The following is a 21,032-nucleotide window of genomic DNA, read 5'->3' on the forward strand; positions in this document are numbered from 1 at the left end:
TTAGAGCAGCACGGTGGCACAACTGGTAGAGCTGCTGCCTCTCAGCGAGCAGGTCCCTGGTTCAAACCCCGGTCCAGGGGCCTTTCTGGGTGGAGTTTGCATGTTCTCTCCGTGCATGCGTGGGTTTTCTCCGGGTACTCCAGTTTCCTCCCACAGTCCAAAAACATGCATGTTAGACTGATTGGTAACTCTAAATTGTCCCTAGGTGTGAGTGAGAGAGTGAATGGTTGTTTGTCTCGTTTGTCTCTGTGTGGCCCTGTGATGGACTTGCGACCCGTCCAGGGTGTACCCCGCCCCTCGCACAGTGATTGCTGGACATGGGCACCAGCGACCCCCGTGACCCAAAATGGAATAAGCGGGTAAAGAAAATGGATGGATGGATGGATATATATAATTTACATATATATAGTATTTATATAGTTTTTATATAATTTATTTATTTTTCATTTTATATGCTCTTTATATGATTGTCTGTTGTTGTTTGTACGTCGTCTGTGTACTTTGTCTAAAATCAGGTCTCTCTTGTAAATGAGTCCTCGAGGTTCAATAAGACTAACCTGTATTTAAGGTTGAATGAAAGAAGTAAACAAATAATTTAAAAACATTTTAGAAAAAAAAACAATGAAAATAATGGTATGCAACATCTTAAATGATTTTATTAGATCTACAGGATGTTATGGATATTGTAGTTCAGGGGGTCTACAGTACACATCAGCCAAAAGGATTTCTGCAGGCTCCAAAGCTTCACTCCTCATCAAACCCTTTCTGTTGCAGCCAGGAAAAATGGAGAGACAAAAACAAGAGAAACAGCTGTTTAGTATTCAGATTAGTATTGCTCTAGCACTAAAACAATATGACAAATTTAGATACAGTAGCTTTCAGAGGGTTTTGTGCAAATAATTGAGAAGAAAAACACACTGCTAGTTAAATGCAGCATGGGGGGGCACACTTTTATCAGGGTCAGATATCGTGGGACTGACAAAAAGCATGCTTCAAACCTTGGGGCCCGTATCGCGGCTCTTGGTACGCAGCTTGTTGACCTGAGACTCTGCGATGTCGGCTCTCTCTTCAGCCTCGTCCAGCTCATGCTGCAGTTTGCGGAACTTGCCCAGATGAACATTAGCCTGTTCCTCCTGAAGAAAACAAGTAGACAAATATAAATATAAGAGAAACAGTTCATATAAAAGCATCATGTATTACTACACTTACAGCCTCCTCAGCTGATCGTTTGTAGGCTTTAACTTTCAGCTGCAACTTGTCTACCAAATCTTGCAGTCGGGCAATGTTTTTGCGATCCTCCTCAGTCTGTAGGAAGAATAGGCAATGTTAAAAACGCCATTTACTTTTAAGAGAGGGTAGGGGTATAAGTTGTAATCATTCATAAAGTATCTAGCCTTGGAGCACCACCTTCGAAAGAAGGACAAATCTATAAATCAATTGTTTAAATAATTATCAGTCTCAATAACTTACCCTAAATGATTACTAGTAGTTTTTTATTTATTTTATTTTATTAACCTTTATTTAACCAGGCAAATCCCATTGAGATCACACATCTCTTTTACAAGGGAGGCCTGGGCCTGAAGGCAGTCTAACATGCATGTTTTTGTTCTGTGGGAGGAAACCGGAGTACCCGGAGAAAACTTACACATGCACGAGAAGAACATTCAAACTCCTCACAGAAAGACCACAGGTCCAACCGGGGATTGAACCCAGGACCTTCTTGCTGTGAGGCAACAGTGCTAACCACTGAGCTGTTGTGCTGCCATAATATAATTATTCTTAAACACGCACACAAGTTAAGTTTTGGCACTGTTTATGTAACGTTTATAGAAAGAATGGTAAATGATAAATGGACTGTACTTAGATAACACTTTTCTATCTGTTCAAGATACTCAAAGTACTTTACACTACAATCTGTGCCCTCATTCACCCATTCATACAGCACTCTACTAGATCTATACCAAGAATAATCAGAGCTTTATCACATTCATACACCAATGGGACACACATCGGAGGCAATGAGGGGTTCAGTGTCTTGCCCAGGAACACTTCGGCATGTGACTGCTGGTGGAATCGAACCCCCAACTCTCACATTGGAGGACGACTGCTCTAACCACTCAGCCACAGCCACTCCGAATGGAATATAATAAGAAGGTGTGGCAAATGTGGATGGTAAAACATGTTCAGAAGTTATCCTCGTGTGTAAACTTGAAATGAACAAAAACGTAATAGCATATGAATAAAGATGTTGCTTTGAGGCAAAAATTGGAATTTGACCTATCAGAGCTTGAGGGGATATACTTAATTGAAATCAGACAAATGAAATAAAAGTAAAAGCTGGCAAAAATTCTAAAATTGGGAAAATTATCAAAGACTCAAACTGGACTGCTATTTCTGTCTTGGAGCACCATGATCCCCTGCGAATGATAAGAGTTGTTTTGTTCTACAGTCGTAGTTCTGGTTCAGCTCCTACAGTAGATACCATACCATATCATACCATACCATACCATACCATACCAATTTATTTATATAGCACTTAAAACAGCAACAAGGCCAACCAAAGTGCTGTACAAAAGAAACAAACATGCACAGCAGACAGGAAAACATAAAATAGAAATACAGATACAAATAGCAGCAGGAGCTAACTAAAATGGCCAACAGAGTAGAGAACAGACCGGACCAAAACAAATCACACCGTGTTAAAGGCAAGCGAATAGAAGTGGGTCTTCAAGCGAGACTTAAAGACTGAGAGTGTGGGAGCCTGCCGGACACTCAGTGGCAACTCATTCCACAGTCGTGGACCTGCAACAGAGAAAGCCCTGTCACCTCTGAGCTTACGACGGGTTTCTGGGACTGAGAGAAGCATCTGGTCTGCTGACCTCAGAGAGCGCGGTGGGACATATGGCTGCAGAAGATCAGTGAGATAGGATGGGGCGGAACTGTTCAGTGATTTAAAAACATACATGAGAATTTTGAAATGGATCCGAAGGTGAATGGGTAGCCAGTGCAGGGAGGCCAAAACTGGCGTGATGTGCTCTCTATAGCCTGTACCAGTTAAAAATCGGGCTGCAGCATTTTGGACCAGTTGTAGACGAGCAATGGAGGACTGACTGATTCCAAACAGAAGTGAATTGCAGTAATCAAGCCTAGATGTTATGAAGGCGTGGATCACTGTCTCAAGGTTCTTTTTGGAGAGTACCAGGCAGGTTTTGTGGTCAGATCCAGTAGGTGATCTCAGAAGTGGATGATCTCTCGAGGGTACCTGTGTGGGCTGATGTCTCTCTGTGGCTGGTTCAGACAGTAAGCTGTGGGTCTCTGTGTTTGGCCAGTTGGTGCTCAGGCAGAAGACTTCTGAGGTCAGAAGAGTGTCTGGCTCTGTGTGGCCTCAGAAGTTCTGGAGCAATCCAATTCTTCAAGGAGGAGAATGCGCTCAAAACAAAGTTTAGCTTAAAGTTCTGACCGGCTTTACTTTATAATTGTGCCTGAACAAAACCCCAGTAGTTCTGGTCGACACATTAAACTTTGTAAAATGTTTCTAACAACAAAGAAGCTGGACCAAAAGAACTTGGATGAATGACAAACAAAAGAAGCACAAGACTAAAAGTGAAAATGAAAAGAGAAAAAACAAGAGGAAAAACACTGAGCGAGAATTAAGATTTAAAAAATTATAAAAAAAAAAAAAACAAGAGAGCAAGAGCTAAGTAAAATTAAACAGAATCTAAGAGTGAGTTTGAAGAGTGTGCTGCTGTCCAGCATTTAAATAAAAGTGAACCCTTTGGGTGGTATTCAGCCAATGAGGATTTGGAACTCAGGTTATGAGCTCTGAACAAAGAATGGAGAGTAATTTTGTTTGGATCCAGTTTATCTCAAAAAGGGGAGAAATAAACCCCCAAAAAAGGAACATACGCATTTAGTGAATTTCAAATGTTGCAAGTTCAAGTTCGAGTGAATGAAGTCCAGTTGGATTACCCTTTGAAGTAGGTTCTGACAAATGTTAAAACAGGTCTGGAGCAGATTTTATGTAAATTTGTGGCCATCAAACTATTCTGTAGAGTCAGGATGTCTGTTGATGGCTAACTCAGAAAAACTAACAAATCAGTATTCAGTACCTATGGCATCTTCTACTGATAACATCAGAAGATGCTTGTTTATTGTTTTTCAGAAACCCTTGGCTTTACTTTGGTTCAAATGTGCATCCTGCGTAAGTGAAGAGTATGGCTGCTTTAGGATAAATCTCTGGGTTAGCAGATTTTAGATGAAGGACACTACAAGACTGAATCAATCAAGTACTGTTTGCTACATGACACAAACCTGGTAAGTTAGTTCCTTGATGCGCCGTTCATATTTACGGACACCTTTCACAGCTTCACTGCTCTTCTTCTGCTCCATTTCCACCTCGATTTCTAGTTCCCTCACCTGTTCAGGAACACGTTGTCTTTTATTTAATCATTTATGTATTTACAGGTTTTCTGCTAATACTTGTATTACTGGTGTAAAAAAAATGCTTACCCTGGCCTCGAGCTTCTGCACCTGCTTCTTGCCTCCCTTCATGGCGATCTGCTCAGCTTCATCCAGACGGTGCTGCAGGTCTTTGATGGTTTGCTCCATGTTCTTCTTCATACGCTCCAGGTGAGCGCTGGTGTCCTGCTCTTTCTTCAGCTCCTCTGCCATCATGGCAGCATCAGTGATGGCCTTCTTGGCCTTCTCTTCAGCATTTCTGCACTCCTGCACTGCCTCCTCCACCTCAGTTTGAAGCTGGACTGCGTCCACTTCCAGCTTCTTCTTCTGGTTTATCAGGCTGGTGTTCTACATGTTATTTTAACAATAAGGTAGTGAGAATATGTGACTTTCTGCATATTTGAAGCATTGTTTCTGTTGGGACATAGGCTCACCTGTGAGTGCAGCAGCTGCACCCTCTCACTGACGTCCAGCAGCTCTTGCTCAGCAAGTTTACGGCTTCTGTCGGTTTGCTCCAGAGCAGCCCTCAGTTCCTCCAGTTCAGCCTGAAGCAGGTTGTTGCGCCTCTCAACGATGGCGATGTTCTCTTTGAGATCATCATTAGCACGAACAGACTCGTCCAGCTGAATTTGGCAATCCTTTATGAAATAACATGAACCTCAATGATATTTATGGACACTGACACTGAAAAACCTTCAGAGGGTGAATACTTCCTGTTTCTAGTTTACCTTAAGATGTGCATGAGTAGCCTTAAGTTGTTTTAGAGACTCAGCTGCCTGCCTGTTGGCTTGGCTAAGCTGGATCTCCATCTCATTAAGGTCTCCCTCCATCTTCTTTTTCAAACGAAGAGCTTCATTCCTGCTGCGACACTCAGCCTCAAGAGAGCTCTGCAGGGTGTCAATGGTCCTCTGCAAGTTCCTCTTGCTCTGCTCCATCTCTTCATCTTTCTCAGCAAGTTTTCGCTCCATGTCTGCTTTAATCTGGTTAAACTCAAGCTGGACTCTCAGTATCTTGCCCTCCTCATGCTCAAGAGAACCCTTAGACAACATAAAGTCTTTGTTAAAAGTTTTGTTTTTCCAACTTGTCAATGAATTTGTTCATAAGCTATATATTATTTGTAGTTACTAATCCTACATTAATGTAATTAATGTAATTAAAGACTTACCTCTGCCTCCTCTAGTGCAGACTGAATCTCGCTCTTTTCTTGCTCCAGCTGCTTTCGGGCTTTCTCCAGCTCATGAATTGTTTTCCCACCTTCACCAAGTTGCTCAGTGAGGTCAGAAATTTCCTCTTTGTAAGAAAACAGATGCATTTTTATTTATCTGTTTCATTTTTTGACAAGTACATTGGTTTGGTTTTGTGTAAATGTACTCAGCAGCTTATTACCTTGAAGATTCTTATTCTCCCTCTTCATGGTCTCCAGATGCTCCAGGCATTCTTCATATGAGTTTTTTAGTTTGAAGAGTTCAGTGCTCAGAGACCTGGCTTCCTTCTGGGAGCTCTCCAACTCACACTGAGACTCTTCATATTTCTGCTTCCATTCAGATAGGACCTGGAGATTAAGATTCACAAGCCCATTGTTTTAATTTCAATGTAACAGCTCTTATCCTGATGCATGCTGTAACAGCTCTTGGAACATAATTTTACTAAAAATTGTTTTCCACCCACAATACCCCATTTATAATGTGTGTATTTATTGTCGGATTCCCCCTCCTTGCACCCAATTTTGGGGTAGTGGACTTGGGCTGTCAAAGGACGTCCTGGGGGTGATGGGGTACTGTGGGGATTTGTCTGTTCTCTGTCTTGTTTTCCTTTTTGTTTCTGCTCTCCCTCGTGTAATCAGCTCCTCCTTCTGCCACCTGTTCATCCTTTCCAGGTTTTTGTGTTTACCCCTCATTAGTATGTGTATATAAGTGTGCATCTCCTGTTACTCGTCAGCTGGTCATTGTCATTCTATGTCCAGCTTTGTTTTTTTTGCCTTCCCTAAGTGATTAATTCTAAATTTTGCTGCCTTATCAGCCTAATTTGTTTTAGTTAAAATAAATAGATATTTACTTTTACCACCCGAGTTCTCTGTGGTCTTTCTGCACTTGAATTTGACTTAAACCTCCGTCCGCTTTGTGACAAAATGACCAATAAAAACTTGAACCCTGCAGGCGGTTGACTTGGGCCAATTACCTGGTCCAGGAAGCCGTTTGGACTGCCCAGTGGGAATGAGCCCAAGAGGAAGAGTATCTCATCCGTTGAAGCAGGTTCCATATCGAACCTGCCTGGAGACAGCCCGGAAGTGGAGATCCTCCCATCACCTCTTCTTATGGAAGAGGATGAAAGAAGGGGGTCTCAGCTCCAGGGAAGGCGCCTGGCATTCAAGCCCAGTTTTTTCTCCTCCCCACTGCCTCACTTGTCACTTGAGCTTTTCGACTGGCCATCTGAAGAGGATCAAGATCCTGAGGATGAGCTTTGGTTCTCCCCTGGTCCTAGCTCACGCCACCATAGGAGGGACCAACGGCAGAACCGGACCAGACCCACCAACCTCCAGTCCCTCCCTCCATCTGAGTCTTCCCACACGCAGCCGGAGGAGTGGTGGAGATTTTCATGGGAAGGGGGAAGTCCAGCCCTTGCTCACTGAGAGAACTGCCAGACAACAAAGCAGTCGAGCCTAAACCCTGACGATCCCACTCTCCTTGATTACTTAAGTTCTGCAGAGAATTCTTCCAGTGACCGCTGCGCAATTAATTCACAACCTCAAAAACTGTTCACATTTCTGCATTCAGCCCAGACCCACAGTACCACATAACCACTTACTCCATGACTGAAAAGCTGATACTTTCTCAACCCGGACTCATCCAGATCCCAGACTACTACCAATTACTTATAAAAATAAGGACTTTTAAGAAACAATACAACAACCCAGTCATCTCCAATTCTCCTGTAAGTCCTGATCAGTTGAGTCCTGATCGGCTGAGTTCTGAGCAGCCAAAGAAGCAGCCAAACTCACCTTCCTGTGTTTCCGAAAGGGTCCTGGAGGATGCTTCTCACCTTTCCTCATCTCCTGAGTCTCTACCGAGTCCTGACTCTCCAGCAGATCCTGAGTCTTCAGTAGATCCTGAGTCTCCAGCACGTCCCGAGTCTCCAGCACGTCCTGAGTCTTTAGCAGGTCCTGAGTTTCCTGCGGGTACCGAGTCTCCGGTGGGTTCCACGCCTCCAGCGGGTTCCACGCCTCCAGCAGTTTCCATGCCTCCAAAGGGTTCCACGCCTTGTGAGGTTTCCACGCCTCGTGAGGTTCCACGCATGAGGTTTTCCCGACTTATGAGGTTGCCATGCCTTGTGAGGTTTCCATACCTCGTGAGGTTTCCATGCCTCATGAGGGTTCCACACCTTCTGTGGTAGCTACGCTTATTGCAGTCCTTGAAGTGGCTATGCCTATTGCAGTCCCTGAAGTGGCTACGCCTCCCACAGTCCCTGAAATGGCTATGCCTCCCACAGTCCCTGAAGTAGCTATGCCTGCTGCAGCCACTGAGGTAGCAACTACAACTGCAGCTACTGAGGCAACAATGACAGCTGCAGCCACTAAGGTCTCCACAACAACTGCAGCCACTGAGAACTCCATGACAGCTGCAGCCTCTGAGGTCACTACGACAGCTGCAGCCACCAAGGTCTCCATGACAACTGCAGCCACCAAGGTCTCCATGAAAACTGCAACCACCGAGGTCTCCACACTATCTGAAGCCACCGTGGGCTCCACCACAGCTACAGCCACGAGGTCTCCATGACAGCTACTGCCACTGAGGTCTCCATAATAGCTACTGCCACCAAGGTCTCCATGACAATTGCAGCCACCGTGGCCCCTATGCCAGCTGCAGCCACCAAGGTCCCTATGCCAGCTGCAGCCTCCACAGTCCCATTGCCTACTGCAGATCAGCCAGTCCCATCACCTGCTGCAGAGCAGCCAGTCCCATTGCCTGCTGCAGATCATCCGGTCCCATCGGCTGTTGCAGATGATCTGGTCCCATCATCTGCTGCTGTCCCCCTGGTCTCCTTCACCTGTGGCAGAGCTCCTCTCCTGTAATGGACAGTCTCTGGGCTGCCCTCCAGAGCTTCTCCCCAAAGATTGTTGATCTCCTGGCCACCCACCGGAACTCCTGACCCATACCAAATGGACTCCCGGCCACCCACATGAACTTTTGGTATTGTTCCTTGTGTTGGTTTTTTTCATGTTGGGTTCCCAGGCCTTGTCCTTTCAGGTTTTTGTTTATTCTTCCTTGTGTTCTCCCTTGTGCTCTCGATCCTGTTGGTTTCTCCCTTCTCCCACCTGATTTTGGAGTGGTGGTCTTGGGATGTCAAGGGACATCCTTAGTGGGAGGGGGTATTGTGAGGATCTGTCTGTTCTCTGTCTTGTGATCCTTTTTGTTTCTGCTCTCCCTCATGTTATCAGCTCCTCCTTCTGCCACCTGTTCGTCGTTCCCAGGTGTTTGTTTTTACCCCTCATTAGTGCGTGTATGTAGTGGACTAGGCCTACGTCAAAACTAAGTCTAAGGTCAAAACTCTTGACCTTAAGAACCTTGTGGGACAGAAGCTGTCATTTCATGTATTTGAATCCATAAATACAGGTTCACCCATCCTGAGACTTTCTTTCTTGAAGATTCAAGTGAAAAGAACACTCTCTTTTTATTATCATTACTATTTTACAAATGTTGATAATCAAAGTGTCTTAGTTCAAACCATTTTAGATGTTGCAGTGAACTAATCAATTTTATTAACTGAGTAATGATTTTTATTCTCATGCAAAGTTAGAACTCATGTTAAAAGCTGTTACAGAGTTTATGCATTTTCTGATTTCTGCCTTTGAATGAGCAAGTGTGTGCGTTTCCAAGGTTGGAGTCAAACGAAAAACAAGTTGTTATGTTAAAACTGTCATGTTTTAGAATCCTCTCAGACGTAAATATAGATGTTTTGCACCTGTTTCTGAAACACGCCAAAACAAAACTCTCTCTGTCTGTGAGAACATTTCTGATCTGTCTCATAACAATTCTCGCTGTCTCTAACCTCTTACGTCACAAAACACACCCCGTCTGGTCGTTTCTGACCAATGAACAACTCCCAAAAGTGAACCGGGAAAGAGTCTTTAAAATGTCAGTACTTCCTGATCTACTCAGAGTTCTAAGAGTTCTGGAGTCTAGTCAGTGCTAAAGTTCTGATGGAGTTCTGCTAAGTCTGGTATGGTGCTGGAACCGTTCTGGGACAGCTCTGATGGAGTGCTGTTGGAGTTCTGCTGGATACACAGTCCAACCAGTTCTGTTCATGTTCTGATGGAGACGGGATGATCCTGACATGACAACAAGCTCTTCCGAGTTCCATGGGATTATAACATTTTCCACTGAGGTGAATATGTGTCGAACAGAGCCTCGCCATTACTTCGGACGAGTAACAGCCAACCTACTGAGACGCTGAAAGGGTGCGTTAAACGGAATCTCACCTGAGACATCTCCAGGTAAAGGAGCCGATTTCATCACCTAAGTGCACTGTAAGGAAAAGCTGAAGAAAGCCGGAGAGTGTCGATTCTGGTGAACACTTACTTTCCCTCACACACCATCTCACTCCCTCTAAACTTCTTTCCATCTTTAAACTTTTCTATCAAGTAGAAATTCTTCCAGATATTTTAGAAATGTCTGTGTAAAATGCTCACCCACATTCATGTGGGTAAAAGATCATAGTTGTACAGTTTTTATAAATGTCTGTGGTGCAGCAACGGAAAAATCATGGCCGTATGGTTTTTCTGATTGATTGCTTATGTTGTTATTTTCATAATTTGCCAAATTAATGTAAATGTTTGATGTTAAATTTGATTCTGTAAATAAATGACCGCATTCATTTTGATGGGTCAAATATAAATGACGTCTCACGTTTGCATTTCCTTAAATTCAATGCACGTTTTATTCAGTCCAGAAAAATGAGGAACCCGCGTTAAATGATGAATATATCCCAGCATCTGTTCATCTACATGTATATAAGTCTGCATCTCCTGTTACTCGTCAACTGGTCATTGTCATTCGTTGTCAAGCTTTGTTTCCTGTGCCTTTCCTAAGTGATTCATTCATGTAAGTTTTCTACCTTGTCAGCCTCATTTGTTTTGTTAAAATAAATAGTTATTTATTTTTACCTCCCTAGTCCTCCGTGATCTGCCTGCATTTGGGTTCGACTTAAACCTCCTCTTTGTGACATTTATGTGATGAAGTCATTGTAAAAAGTAAAGGTGTTAGACACTGTTTTAAGTTTCTACAAATTAAAATTTATATTTTTTAATTACATTAATTTTTACAATTAGGCAAATGTAATTTGAAAAGAACAATGATTCAATGGTAATCTATTTCAGTGGTATTTGTAATTTATTTGTTTAAAACTGACCAAAAATATAACAGTACCATTACTGTTTCCTCACGTATTAGGATAAGTACAAGCAAGATGTTGTGAACCAAAAGCACTGTATTTGTTAGCAACTTAATGAAAGCAGAACTTTCAGCAGTATGATACTCTGAGGCATTCAAGTGTGTTTTTGCAATGTCAAGGAGGAAAGGCATTAGCATTGGTCTCAGAAAAGCTATTTTTGTTGAAATTTTGAGCAGGTGTAATTTGTTCAGAACAGCTGCAAATGAAAGTCTACTTTGTAAACAACATGGCAGCACAACTTAAGTTTGCAGGGTTGCATCTGAACGAACCAAAATGCTTCTTCAACATTATCCTCAGCCAAAGTGAGGAGTACTTTCAGGAGGATTAATCCTCATAAAGCAACCGGCCCAGACAACGTCCCTGGGAAGGATCTGAAAGACTGTGCCGATCAGCTCTGCGAGGTGCTGGCCAACATATTTTAACTCCTCACTTACACTGGCAACAGTTCCCACCTGCCTGAAGACTGCAACGATCATCCCAGTCACAAAGAGCTCTACAGTGACTGGGCTGAATGACTATCGGCCAGTAGCCCTCACCTTGATAGTTGCTAAATGCTTCGAAAAACTGGTCTTGACCCACATCAAAACAACCATCAACATCAACGAGGACCCTCACCAGTATGCATACCGCGAGAGTCCATCAACAGAAGATCATCTCCTCTGTGGTCCACACTGCGCTCAACCACCTGGAGCAGAAGGACTCCTACGTCCGTATGCTCTTTGTGGACTTCACATCTGCCTTCAGTACCATGATCCCCCAAACCCTGATTGATAAACTACTCACACTAGGACTAAGCTCCTCCATTTGCAACTAGGTCCTAGATTTCTTAACAAACAAACCGCAGTCTGTGAGGATCCACAACTTCTCCTCCTCCACCATAACCCTCAGCACTGGCTCCCCTCAAGGCTGTGTGCTGAGCCCCCTCCTGTTCACTCTGATTACATATGACTGTGCACCTACTCATCCAGGCTGTCATATTATAAAGTTTGCAGATGATACAGCTGTGGTGGGATGCATCACAAACAACGATGAGTCCAGCTACAGGCAGAAGGTGGAAAACCTGGAGAGCTGGTGCAAGAAGAACAACCTTCGTGGACTTCAGAAGGAGCAACAATGTTGCTGCTTATCTGTTTCATGTTGCTGTGTTCATTCGTACTCATCTGCTCGCACAAACTCATGTTCGTGCTGCTGTTTGGTGTATTGTTTTTTATGCTACTAGTGCTTAGTGTATTTTTAGTTAATGTTTTTCTTAGTTCATATCTAAGATCTTATTACTATTTTTCCTTTTACATTTTATACTTTTGTTAGATGTAACTGGGACCCTGTGTACACAATTTCATTCCACCACATGTATCACACGTGGTGTGTACGACAAAATAAAGAACCTCGTATACTTGAATCCTTTGAATAGATGACACCTAAGTAGAGTCGACTGGTCATAATGCACTATAATGTATCCTATAAAAGTTGTATAATAGAGTTTTTTAGTTAAATTGTGTTTTTTGTCATCTTATTTAACTGTGACATACTTTGTCAAAGTTTCTTTGCTTCTTGTCCAGAGCAGCAGCGGCAGCGTTAGACCTCTCCACATCCACCATGAGATCTTCAATCTCATTTTGCAGCCTGTGTTTGGTCTTCTCCAGAGAGGAACATTTAGCATTCACAGCTTCAACAGCCTCCTCAGCCTCCTGCAGACGCTGAGCCAGCTTCTTTCTAGAAAATAGTACAATTTATTCAATTCAATTCATTTTATTTATACAGTGCCAAGTCACAACAGAAGGGTTTCAGGTATTCAGGTTATAATTAAGGTATTAATTAATGAAGGTACTGCATTATTAAGGTATTCAGCGTTAGATGTGTTTAAACTTCACTGACTTGGTAAGGCTAACACGTTTGACTCACTTTGCTTCTTCTAGTTCCTCAGTCCTCTGGATGGCATCAGTTTCATACTTGGTTCTCCACTGAGCCACCTCAGAGTTGGCCTTGGACATGCCTCGCTGCAGTTCAGCCTTGGCCTCCTGCTCCTCCTCATACTGCTCTCTGAGGAGATCACAGTCGTGGCGAGCAGACTGCACAGCGTGGGCTAATGCATTCTTGGCCTGTTGATGTAAAACAATATGATTATAAACATGTTTGTGTAGTGCTGTCAATTGGTTTTGTAATGCCATTTAACCTTTGACTCCTCTTCCAGCTGCCTCTTCAGGTCTTCAATTTGTTGAGTGTAGGACATCTTTCCTCTGGTGAGTTGAGACACCAGTGAATCCTTCTCCTCCAGCTGCCTTGAGAGCTCACCTAGTATTTTGGAAAATGGGCAGCAAAGAAGCAAAAGTATTTTAGTCTCCAAAAAGTCCAGCAACTAATCAATTTTGCTTATTACTTTGGTTAAATGGATGTTAACTATATGTCAATGTGAACGATACAGGTCTCTCTTGTAAATGAGTCCTTGTGACTCAATGACACTAACCTGTAGAAATAAAGGTTGAATGAATGTTCCTTTAGTCTAAGAAAATTGACTCACAAATGTTTACCATTTAAATGCACTATGAGACAGAGACTTAGTACAAATGTCCTGTGTATCGGAGCTTCTATTTACACATCTTCTGAATCGTAAATTACTGTCATGGAGTTGATCAGCTGGACTTTCAGCGCAATTGATACATTTTTTTTCAACCAAGCGACTGGGTCCTGGAGAACCCTGGTGCATGTGGCAGGGTACGTCATGGATAAGCTGATGTCTTTCTATGTTGTCTCAGGAGGATGCCGAAGATTTATATATCAATGGATTTATGATAGCAGGGTTTCTGCGTTTTGGCACCGTCAGATACGTATGTTATCAGCTATTAAAGAAAACGGCGGCGGCAGCTTCGGCCATGGTAAAGCTGCCAACCTTATGTGAAGGATTAGTTCGTGCTTTGAGCTCTCAGACTCAGCTGATTTACGATCTCAACTGTAAGAAGGAAGCGATTTATGAGAATCGTAGGCCACTTGCGGCTTCTGGAACATGTTGAGATTTATCTTGGAGAAGGCGAATAAGCACGGACCAGTGGAAAGCCCACAAATCTGGCTATTTTGTGTCATCAAAAGTACCAGCAGAACTCAAGGCTGACGAGAAAAAACAGTCTGCCTGCACAAAAACAACTGTGGCTTATCTGAATCTGGCTCCCCGGTTCGGCCTTGAAGTAGGCTAACTTAATACATTTCTCCTGGGATGTGTGTAAACTAAGAAGGCTCTGCTCCATCGACCCTGCGCATACCCCCCACCCCCCGAGAACATCTGTGAACACTTATCAGAGCAGTACCGGCTGACACCAACATCTTATCAGGACTGGTGCTATCTGGAAGAGCTTCATGGACACATCTCACCATCTTGTTGTCAATTGCATATGTCATGTGTCTATGAATGTGTTTGCTGGTAGAGTTTTTTGACATCTTAAATCGTGTCCTGACAAGGACAAGGTGTGAAGGTGTTTTTTTTTGTTTGTTTTTTTAATACCACTATTCTATCCTCATGGCCTTTCCCCTTTTCTATCTAAAGAGTAAGAGGCCGCGCTCCTAGGAGCTGCAGCCACGTGCACTCCGCCCATCTTTCGGACAACTGTACAGAATATAATCTTGCAGTTTTTAGGTGCAATAATAATAAAGCTTATTCTGATTCTGAAATGTGATTTAAAAATATGAACATTCTACCATTTTCTGTTTGAAGCTTTGCTTTTTGCAGGTTGAAATCATTGATGCAGCGTTGAGCCTCTTCAAATTTAGTTTTGTATTCATTCATTTGATCTTCCAAAGTCCTGCACGTTTTCTCCAGAGTAGTCTGAAATGAAAGAAATCACGTATCAGACGTTTGCACATACTGCACGTTTATGTGTAAAAATGCATTCATTCACGTTTTATAAATGTAAATGACCTTTGTTTTGACAATATGTTCCATATTGGAGACCACATCATCGAGCTCTAATTTGAACTCGCTCTTCTCCTTCTCCAGTTTCTGCTTGACCCTCTGCAGGTTGTCGATCTGCTCTCCCAGGTCAGCAACAGTGTCAGCTTGTTTCTTCCTGAGTGTAGCGGTGGTAGCTTCATGATGCAGAGTGGCCTCTTCGAGGTCTCTGCGTAGTTTCTGGAGCTCAGCCTCCCTCTTCTTGTTCATCTCGATCTGTGCGGCTGTGGCTCCTCCAGCCTCCTCCAGCCTCTCACTGATCTCCTCCAGCTCTCGGGCCAAGTCTGCTCTCTGCTTCTCCACCTTGGCTCGAGCAGCTCGCTCTGCTTCGAGCTCTTCCTCCAGTTCTTCAATGCGTGCCTATCACATATTTAAATAAACACTTCATATACAGTTTATTAATCTTAATTATTTAGATGTAGTTTTTTGTCCATATATTCTCCTGTGATGTTTATGTCATGAATCTAGATGTTTGGTTTGAACCCACATGCAAGCAGAGGCAGGAGAACTCTGGAGTAAAATAATTGTTATCTTACAAATAACACAAGTGCTGACAGGGCAGCAAAAATTTATGTGAAGCAGAGCAGAAACAGAACCATGAAACCATGAAAAGGATAATACCTGGTTATCACGGGAGTGACAAGACACAGATTAAATACAGATACTAATGAGACGAAGTGGAAATACCTTGAGTTATTGGGATTCGATCTGGTGTGCATTGGAATAGAAATACTAGGAATAGAGAAACACTAGGAGATGCAAAAAGACAGGACAGGCTGACACATCTTATACCCTCCACTCCCCAGTGATGGCACACGGCATCCTCAAAGGAAGACCTCACATAACTTGGGTGGGAGGGGGGAGGAAACAGGATGAAGTTCACAAGGAAGGAAACATAAGGACTAAGGATGAAAAAATAAAAGCTCGCAGGTAGGAACCTTGGAACAATAATATCAAAGGAGGAACACCCATGCCCAATATTTCAGGTGGAGACCATCCAGAGTGGGACAAGTGCCCAGGTTGACAGTCGGTAGACTATCTAGGTTGGGGCAGGCTTTCTGGCAGGCTGCCAGGAGACAGTCCTTTTTTTTTCCACGGGTGGTGTCCGCCTGGACCCTCTTTGACTTGGGCAGAGGAGAGGCGAAGATACCACCTGGGAGACCACTGGGGAGACCACGGTGGCAGGCGAAGAGGCCACTAGAAAGGCTGCGGCTGCCAGAAAACCAGTGATGAGAACCGCAGGCAGAGACAAATTCATTGAGCAGACTGCAGCTTGCAAGTCAGAGGAAGGACCTGCAGTAAACGATGAGGCCATAAGATCAACAGCAGGTGATGAGACCAGCAGATCAACAGCAGGCTATGAGACTTGTGAGTCTGTAGATGGCGTGGAAACCAGAGAGTCACTAGCTGGCATGGAAACCAGGGAGAGGTCGTCATCTCTGATGCCCACGGAGAGGCACAGAGGAAACAGGTCATTGTTTCTGATGACCACAAAGACATAGGAGTGTGGGTCGTCCTCACTGATGCCCACAGACACACTTTAGTGTGAAACTCATGACTGAACCCTGTGCAGACACAGGAAGATGGGATCGGTTACTTCGTTAACTGAGACTGGCTCGACTGCTTTATTGACTGAGGTTAGCTCGGCGGCTATGTTGGTTGAAGCTAACTCAGCTGCTTCATAAGCTGAAGAGGCAGGGCTACTTCAGTGACTGCAGGAGGTGGTGCTGCTTCAGGACGTGAGGACCTCTGGAGACATGAGGACCTCTGGAGACTTGAGGACCTCTGGAGACGTGAGGACCTCTGGAGACTCGGGACCCACTGGAGGTTTGGCTGGGCTCAGCTCCACAGCTGAATGAGACCTCTATTGCTCTCCTGGTGAGCGAGGGCTCTCCACCTCTTCCTTGTGCGTCTGAGGAGACTCGAGTGGAGAGAGCAGCTGGGGTTCAGCGGACCCGGACTAGTTCTGTCACTGGCCCTTCTAACGTCGGCGGCGAGAAGTGCGGTCTGTGGAGGAATTCTCTCCTGCAGACAAGTCAGGAGAAGGATCAGGCTGGCTGGAGACAAGCAGTAGGAGGAGGGACTTCAGCACAAGTTTCTTCATCCATACTTACTCAAACAACTCTCACATTTCCGGTGAGTTGCTCATATCATCTGACAGTGCACTCGTTAATGAAGTCCTCTGTGACCACCATCTTCTCCCAGAGATCACTGGAGGAGGCCACACTGTCGATATAAGTGTGGGTTACCTTGCGGAGCCGCTGATGGTTTTCAGAGGTGGGCTCCATGAGGAACCTACAGCCTGCTGGGTTTTGTTTTGATCCGGGCATTCTGTCATGATCTGTCATTTATGGTTTGAACCCTCATGCAGGCAGAGGCAGGAGAACTCAGGAGTAAAATAATAATTGTTTTGTTTTACAAATAACAAAATAAAGTGCTGACGGGGCAGCAAATATTTACGTGAAGGAAGATGAAGCAGAGCAGAAACAGAACTATTAAACTGTAAAACGGATAATACCCGGATATCAGGTGCGTGACAACACAGACTAAATACAGATACTAATGAGATTAAGTGGAAACACCTTGATTGATTGGGATTTGGGTCAGGTGTGTATAGGAGCAGAAACACAAGGAATAGAGAAACACTAGGAGATACAGAAAGACCAAACAGGCAGACATGTCTCAGTTTTACCTGCAGCTCCTTGAGTTTTTTCTGGAGTTGAGCACTTATAGTTTGTTCATCCTCTATTTTGCCATTGAGTTGACTGATTTCAAAGTCTTTCCTGTGGATGATAATACATGGAATTAAATGTAATAAATCCAAAATCAATAAAACGAAACTTGTGGTCAAATGATTGTTTTTACTCTTGACAAATATTACTTTTTCAGCCTCTCTTCGAGTTGCTGTTTGTCATTTTCCAGGTCCATGACACTTTCTTGAGCCAGTTTTAGGTCTCCTTCAAGCTTCCGTTTTGCTCTCTCTAGGTCCATACGTATTTTCTTCTCTTGCTCCAATGAGCCTTCAAGCTGGTAAAATCAAAATCCCATTTCTAATAAGAGTATTTAGCTTTTTTCTGGACAAATTAACTTAAAAATGGATAATTTTAAAGCATCTTACATCATCCACTTGCTGCTCCAGCTTTGCTTTGGCCTTGGTCAGAGTGTTGACTTTGTCTTCCTCACTCTGCAGGTCGTCCAGTGTTTGTTGATGAGCTTCCTGTAAGGCTTTCTTTTCCTTGGTCAGCTTGGCAATGATTTCATCCAAAGCAGCCATCTCCTCAACCAAGTTTTTTACCTGTAGCCAAAAAAGAGTTTTATCTTGGATTAGTTCAGTTTTCCACTGCTGTTATTGTTATTAATTTATTTATTTATTTGTGAATGTAACTTGTTTTTCAGTACCTTGTTCTCAGTAGCATGCTTTTCTTTCTCCACTTTTGCCAGAGTTAGCTCTAAGTCATCAATGTCCTTCTTTAACTCAGAACACTCATCCTCCAACTTCCTCTTTTTTGCTGTCAGGTCAGCGTTCATTTCCTCCTCGTCTTCCAGACGTTCTGTAAGCTCCTTAATTTTTGCCTCAAGCTGAATTTTGCTCTTTATCAACCCCTCACATCGTTCTTCAGCATCTGAAAGATTATCTTGTTCCTAGTATGAAAACACTTGAACTTTTTAGAATTTTAAATATAATACAGTAAATGGTGGTATGTTCAATTACAAATGGTTTAACATACAGTGTGGACTTGGAGCTGCAGGTCATTCTTCTCTTGAAGGAGAGAGACCATTTTTTCCTCTAGTTCTTTTCTACGAGCCTCAGATTTTGCATAGGCTTCCTTCAGCTTGGTAAACTCTTCTTTCATGTTGGCCATTTCCTTCTCTGTCTCTGCTGATTTCAGCAGTGGTTTGATTTTAAAGTACATCTTCATCCAGGGCCAATTCTTGACTCCCATGAAGGCACGGATGTTCCACTGGATCACTAGTAGTGCATCTCTGTGTGTAGAAGTTTATAATATGTTGTTTATAATCATTTGAGCCCAATTTATTGTTGGTTATTACTCACCCTTATTTAGCCACCTTAGAAATGTGAAATGTCACCTTTTGACTTCTGCTTTGAGAATCAATAGAATCTTGAACCTACTTTGTTAGATATACAATTGTACTTTGTACATACCTACGTTCAACAATCTTTGCAAATTCTATTCTTGCCAGAACACCTCTGGATCTTGCCTGGGTCCTGGTTATAATTAAAGCCAAACGATCATCTCTCATCTCCTCCAGCAGACCAAGTAGCCCAGCTTTGAAGAACACCTGTTTGTTTCAAACAGATAAAGCTGTTGTTTAGGACAAACTGTATTTGTGAATGTGTATGTTTTAGCTACTGGTCTAATTATAACCATCACATCATAGAAAAGTAGATATGTAACTGAGTTCCAACACAAAAGTATTTACATTGTTCTCTTACATAAAAAAAAAGGCACGTTATACAACATTTATTTACTTACCTTGGTGTGTCCCAGTTTATACTGGTTATGGTCAATATCTAATGAACCTAAGAGCTTCTCTGAAGCTTTCTTGTTGTCAATGAACTGCCCCTCAGGAATGGCGCTTGGGTTCAAGATTCGATACCTTTCAAAAGGCAAAAGACATCTTCGGTTATATATATATTGTTTTATTGTTGAAAATATAAAACCAAAATGAATAAAATGCACACAATAATGTGTAAGTGCACTATACTACATGTAATGTATTATAAGATTTTATGACATAAAATTATTTTATTTTTTTAACTTGAGGAAGAAAAGCAAATCAAGAGCATCTAGAACTTCTGATATCGTCTGCTGAGAAAAGCAATTTACTGAATTACCAAGTAAGCTGCTTTTAAAATAAGTATTATCTTGTGTGTAAATACATTTCTCAATTTTTGAAATGTTTTGTTTGAACAGTTTTTCATTCCATTTCATTTAGTTGTCTGATAAAAGAGCCACACATTTCTCACCAGCCTTCTTGTTGTTCCTCAGAAATAGCATTGCAATATAAAATGCTGTAACTTTGTCTGTAAATTTAACAAGTTAATGTATTTTTTATTTGCATATGTGATTGCTCATTAAGGACTAACCTCTGCTTGAAATCTCCATAGAGGATCCTGTTGGGGAATCCCTTCCTGCAGATCCTGATGCCTTCCAGCACACCGTTACAGCGCAGCTGGTGCATCACCAGAGGGTTCTCCATGGCCCCAGGAGTCTTGGTCTCGTTGGGGATGATGCAGCGCACAAAGTGAGGGTGGGTTGACCTCAAGTTGGTCATCAGCTTGTTCAGGTTTTCCTGTGCAGTTGTTAAATTTTGTGCTTATCAATCAGTTTATATGAATATGGAAACATTTTAACTTTGAAATCAATATGAACCATGCATATTTGTTTGACTTTACTAACCCTGTGCAAGGCAGATACTGTTTGAAAAGATGACCCCTTTTTCTTGCTTCCTCCTCCTTTGCCACCTTTTCCACCTTCAGCTGTTAGAGCAGAGTATAATACTTTATATTGCATTGATAGACACAGACATAACTATATTAATAGTAACCATAGTACTTAATATTAACACTAAAGGTTGTTATATTATTTACAGTTTATTTTACCTGAATCAGCTCCTGCATAATTTGCAAAGAGGGTAGCAAGCAGCTTGAGTGTTGACTTCTGAAAAAGTCCAACAACCGTCTCATTCAGAGGATCTTTGTTCTTCACCAGCCAGTTGTTGATATTATAATCAACAGTTCCAGCATAGTGAACCAGGGCAAAATGGGCCTCTGGTTTCCCTTTAACGATTCTAGGCTTCTGGAAGTTACTAGATTTTCCCAGGTGGTTGTCATAAAGCTTAGCTTTAAATGTGGAATCAGTGGCTTTGGGAAACATGCACTCCTCTTCAAGGATGGACATGATACCCATGGGCTGAGGAAAGATAAATAGATTTTAAACAAATCATACTAATTTTAATCAATTTTATGTTAAAATGTATTCAGTATCCCACCTTTTCAATCAGGTCAATACAGGCCTGCAGATCCATACCAAAGTCAATAAAAGTCCATTCAATTCCCTCTTTCTTGTACTCTTCCTGCTCCAGTACAAACATGTGGTGGTTGAAAAACTGTTGCAGTTTTTCATTGGTGAAGTTGATGCACAGCTGCTCAAACGTGTTGAACTGG

The 21,032-nt window shown here is 42.7% G+C and overlaps 1 protein-coding gene across 1 annotated transcript in view; it reads right to left on the bottom strand.

Moving 5' to 3' along the window:
* Positions 1-671: 671 nt before the first annotated feature.
* Positions 672-21,032, bottom strand: part of LOC119414997 (myosin-7) — a 40,650-nt gene continuing 20,289 nt past the window's right edge. The window contains exons 12-36 of the mRNA XM_037682121.1: positions 20,858-21,028; positions 20,469-20,778; positions 20,266-20,345; positions 19,953-20,158; positions 19,339-19,462; positions 19,008-19,144; positions 18,571-18,826; positions 18,242-18,484; positions 17,961-18,137; positions 17,724-17,869; positions 17,535-17,625; positions 14,813-15,202; positions 14,593-14,719; positions 13,079-13,197; positions 12,808-13,004; positions 12,435-12,618; positions 5,845-6,010; positions 5,624-5,748; positions 5,187-5,495; positions 4,893-5,096; positions 4,510-4,806; positions 4,312-4,416; positions 1,210-1,305; positions 999-1,133; positions 672-765 (exon numbers count right to left, since the gene is read on the bottom strand). Of these exons, the coding sequence (XP_037538049.1) occupies positions 745-765; positions 999-1,133; positions 1,210-1,305; positions 4,312-4,416; positions 4,510-4,806; positions 4,893-5,096; positions 5,187-5,495; positions 5,624-5,748; positions 5,845-6,010; positions 12,435-12,618; positions 12,808-13,004; positions 13,079-13,197; positions 14,593-14,719; positions 14,813-15,202; positions 17,535-17,625; positions 17,724-17,869; positions 17,961-18,137; positions 18,242-18,484; positions 18,571-18,826; positions 19,008-19,144; positions 19,339-19,462; positions 19,953-20,158; positions 20,266-20,345; positions 20,469-20,778; positions 20,858-21,028 (4,416 nt within the window). The 3' untranslated portion in view covers positions 672-744. The remainder of the gene's footprint in view (positions 766-998; positions 1,134-1,209; positions 1,306-4,311; positions 4,417-4,509; positions 4,807-4,892; positions 5,097-5,186; positions 5,496-5,623; positions 5,749-5,844; positions 6,011-12,434; positions 12,619-12,807; positions 13,005-13,078; positions 13,198-14,592; positions 14,720-14,812; positions 15,203-17,534; positions 17,626-17,723; positions 17,870-17,960; positions 18,138-18,241; positions 18,485-18,570; positions 18,827-19,007; positions 19,145-19,338; positions 19,463-19,952; positions 20,159-20,265; positions 20,346-20,468; positions 20,779-20,857; positions 21,029-21,032) is intronic.

This window comes from Nematolebias whitei, chromosome 9 (genome assembly GCF_014905685.2).
Source record: "Nematolebias whitei isolate Nwh7 chromosome 9, NemWhi1, whole genome shotgun sequence".
NCBI classification, from domain to species: domain Eukaryota; kingdom Metazoa; phylum Chordata; class Actinopteri; order Cyprinodontiformes; family Rivulidae; genus Nematolebias; species Nematolebias whitei.